At 35.5% G+C, this 1,749-nt stretch overlaps 1 protein-coding gene across 1 annotated transcript in view; it reads right to left on the bottom strand.

Annotated features, from left to right (window-relative positions):
* Positions 1-93: 93 nt before the first annotated feature.
* The window catches only part of LOC117180106 (paired mesoderm homeobox protein 2-like), a 26,574-nt gene continuing 24,918 nt past the window's right edge, over positions 94-1,749 (bottom strand). Inside the window, exon 3 of the mRNA XM_033372433.1 lies at positions 94-973. Coding sequence (XP_033228324.1) covers positions 569-973 — 405 coding nt within the window. The 3' untranslated portion in view covers positions 94-568. The remainder of the gene's footprint in view (positions 974-1,749) is intronic.

The following is a 1,749-nucleotide window of genomic DNA, read 5'->3' on the forward strand; positions in this document are numbered from 1 at the left end:
AAAATAGGTATATAATATTGTATAAATATTTTATGACCGTTAGAAATAACCTTTTTCTTAGGGCTTGTATATGCTCGAAGTTATAAACGGCACGTGTTGGAGTCATAAAAATACGACTCAAGAGATAAATTTATGTCTTTAAGACCTAAAAACTTGTCTCCAAGATATAAATTGAAGCCTGACTCCGTCTAAAAACTGAGACATGCTCAAGTCGAACTTTTCGACTTCAGCATATCTTGATTGGGGGCAATTCAAGTCGAACTCAAGTCGAAGCATTTTTATTCGGGTTAATCTTAAATTTTGGTGACTTCGAATTGACGAAATTTGCTACATCTTTAAATCTGAAATGATTAATAATAATTACTACTCACATTTCGCTGCTAAATATTTGGAAATTTTTTTAGAGGCACTAGATATTTATAAGGGCTTTCGCCATACATGTTTACAGCCGAGTTCTTTGGTTTCAATAGATTTGCGATCATCGAAATTGAAGAAAGCAAAGATATTTGGGTAATAGATAAAGTTTCCTGGGACAAAAAGGCTTCATACGTTAGGTGGTTAAGGGATGTCACATACTGGCATGCATTGCAGAATAAGTGGCACCATAAGGATGATTTCGCAGTCTAAGTGCACTTATGCTGTTCATCGAAGGGGTGTCCAGAGCAGCATGAACTTCGGGTTGGTGATATGTGGTGAGACCTAAATTTCCCAGATTTCCGTTGACAAATCCATGACAGCTAGTTGTCGATTGAACTGTGGCATAGTGTTGTGAAGATCTCCAGTAATCACTGTAGGGATATTGGGTAATTTGTGGCGACTGAAGATGCTCCGCATTGTTCTCATGGCTGTGATTTATCCTGATAGGCCTCAAAGGCAAAGTTGCTTCCATTTCTCTGCTTGTTGATACTCCTCTATTCATTGCTGAACTTCTTTCATTTCTGCGGAATTTCGCTCTTCTATTTTGGAACCATACCTGAAAAGTAAACAAAATAGAGGATTTAGATTTACTTTGATATCTGTTTTAAACAGAATTTTATAGCTGGAGACATCAAAGTAGTCTGCCTTTTTTAAGCATAATTTCTAGATGTACTTTTTAATTTTCTAAACCTTAAACAGAAAAACGTATGTTACCATAATTATTTTAGAGTAAAATACAAATTGTGTAAAATGAGCCGTCCTTATAAACAAATGCAAAGTTTCATCATTTTCAAAGAATAAGCTGAATTTTTGGTTGCGGAATAAACTAAGAATGTCAGCCGAATGACTCTTTGCTATGATATTTTCAAAACTGACATCAGGGCATTATTGCTCGAGTAAAAATACTTCGACTTGAGTTCGACTTCGTTATGTCTTGAGTTCGTCTCCAAAGCATCGATGCCTGCCGACGTCTCAAAACTGAGTCGAGACATAGGCATTCGTCTTACTTTTATGGCTCGACAGGTAAAAAGGCGTTTACTTGTCTCAAGTCGAGCCTTGTCTTGGCTAAGACGACGTTTACTTGTCTCAAGACAAGCCTTGTCTTGGCTGAAATGGTCGAACCTTTTTCGGCTCATAATTGAGATTAAAATTGATGAATGAAAAGTTTTTAATTAATAAATTAGTTACTTTTAATTTAAAAATTCAGAATCTGTAGGTCTGAACGAGTACAACCCTTAAAAATTTTCTTCAAAAAAATAAAAATTGTAACTTTCTAGAAGGATCTCCTAAGCCGTTAGAAATACGTAAAAACAAACAACATTTTCGGTATCA

Source organism: Belonocnema kinseyi, chromosome 9, assembly GCF_010883055.1.
Source record: "Belonocnema kinseyi isolate 2016_QV_RU_SX_M_011 chromosome 9, B_treatae_v1, whole genome shotgun sequence".
Lineage (NCBI taxonomy): Eukaryota > Metazoa > Arthropoda > Insecta > Hymenoptera > Cynipidae > Belonocnema > Belonocnema kinseyi.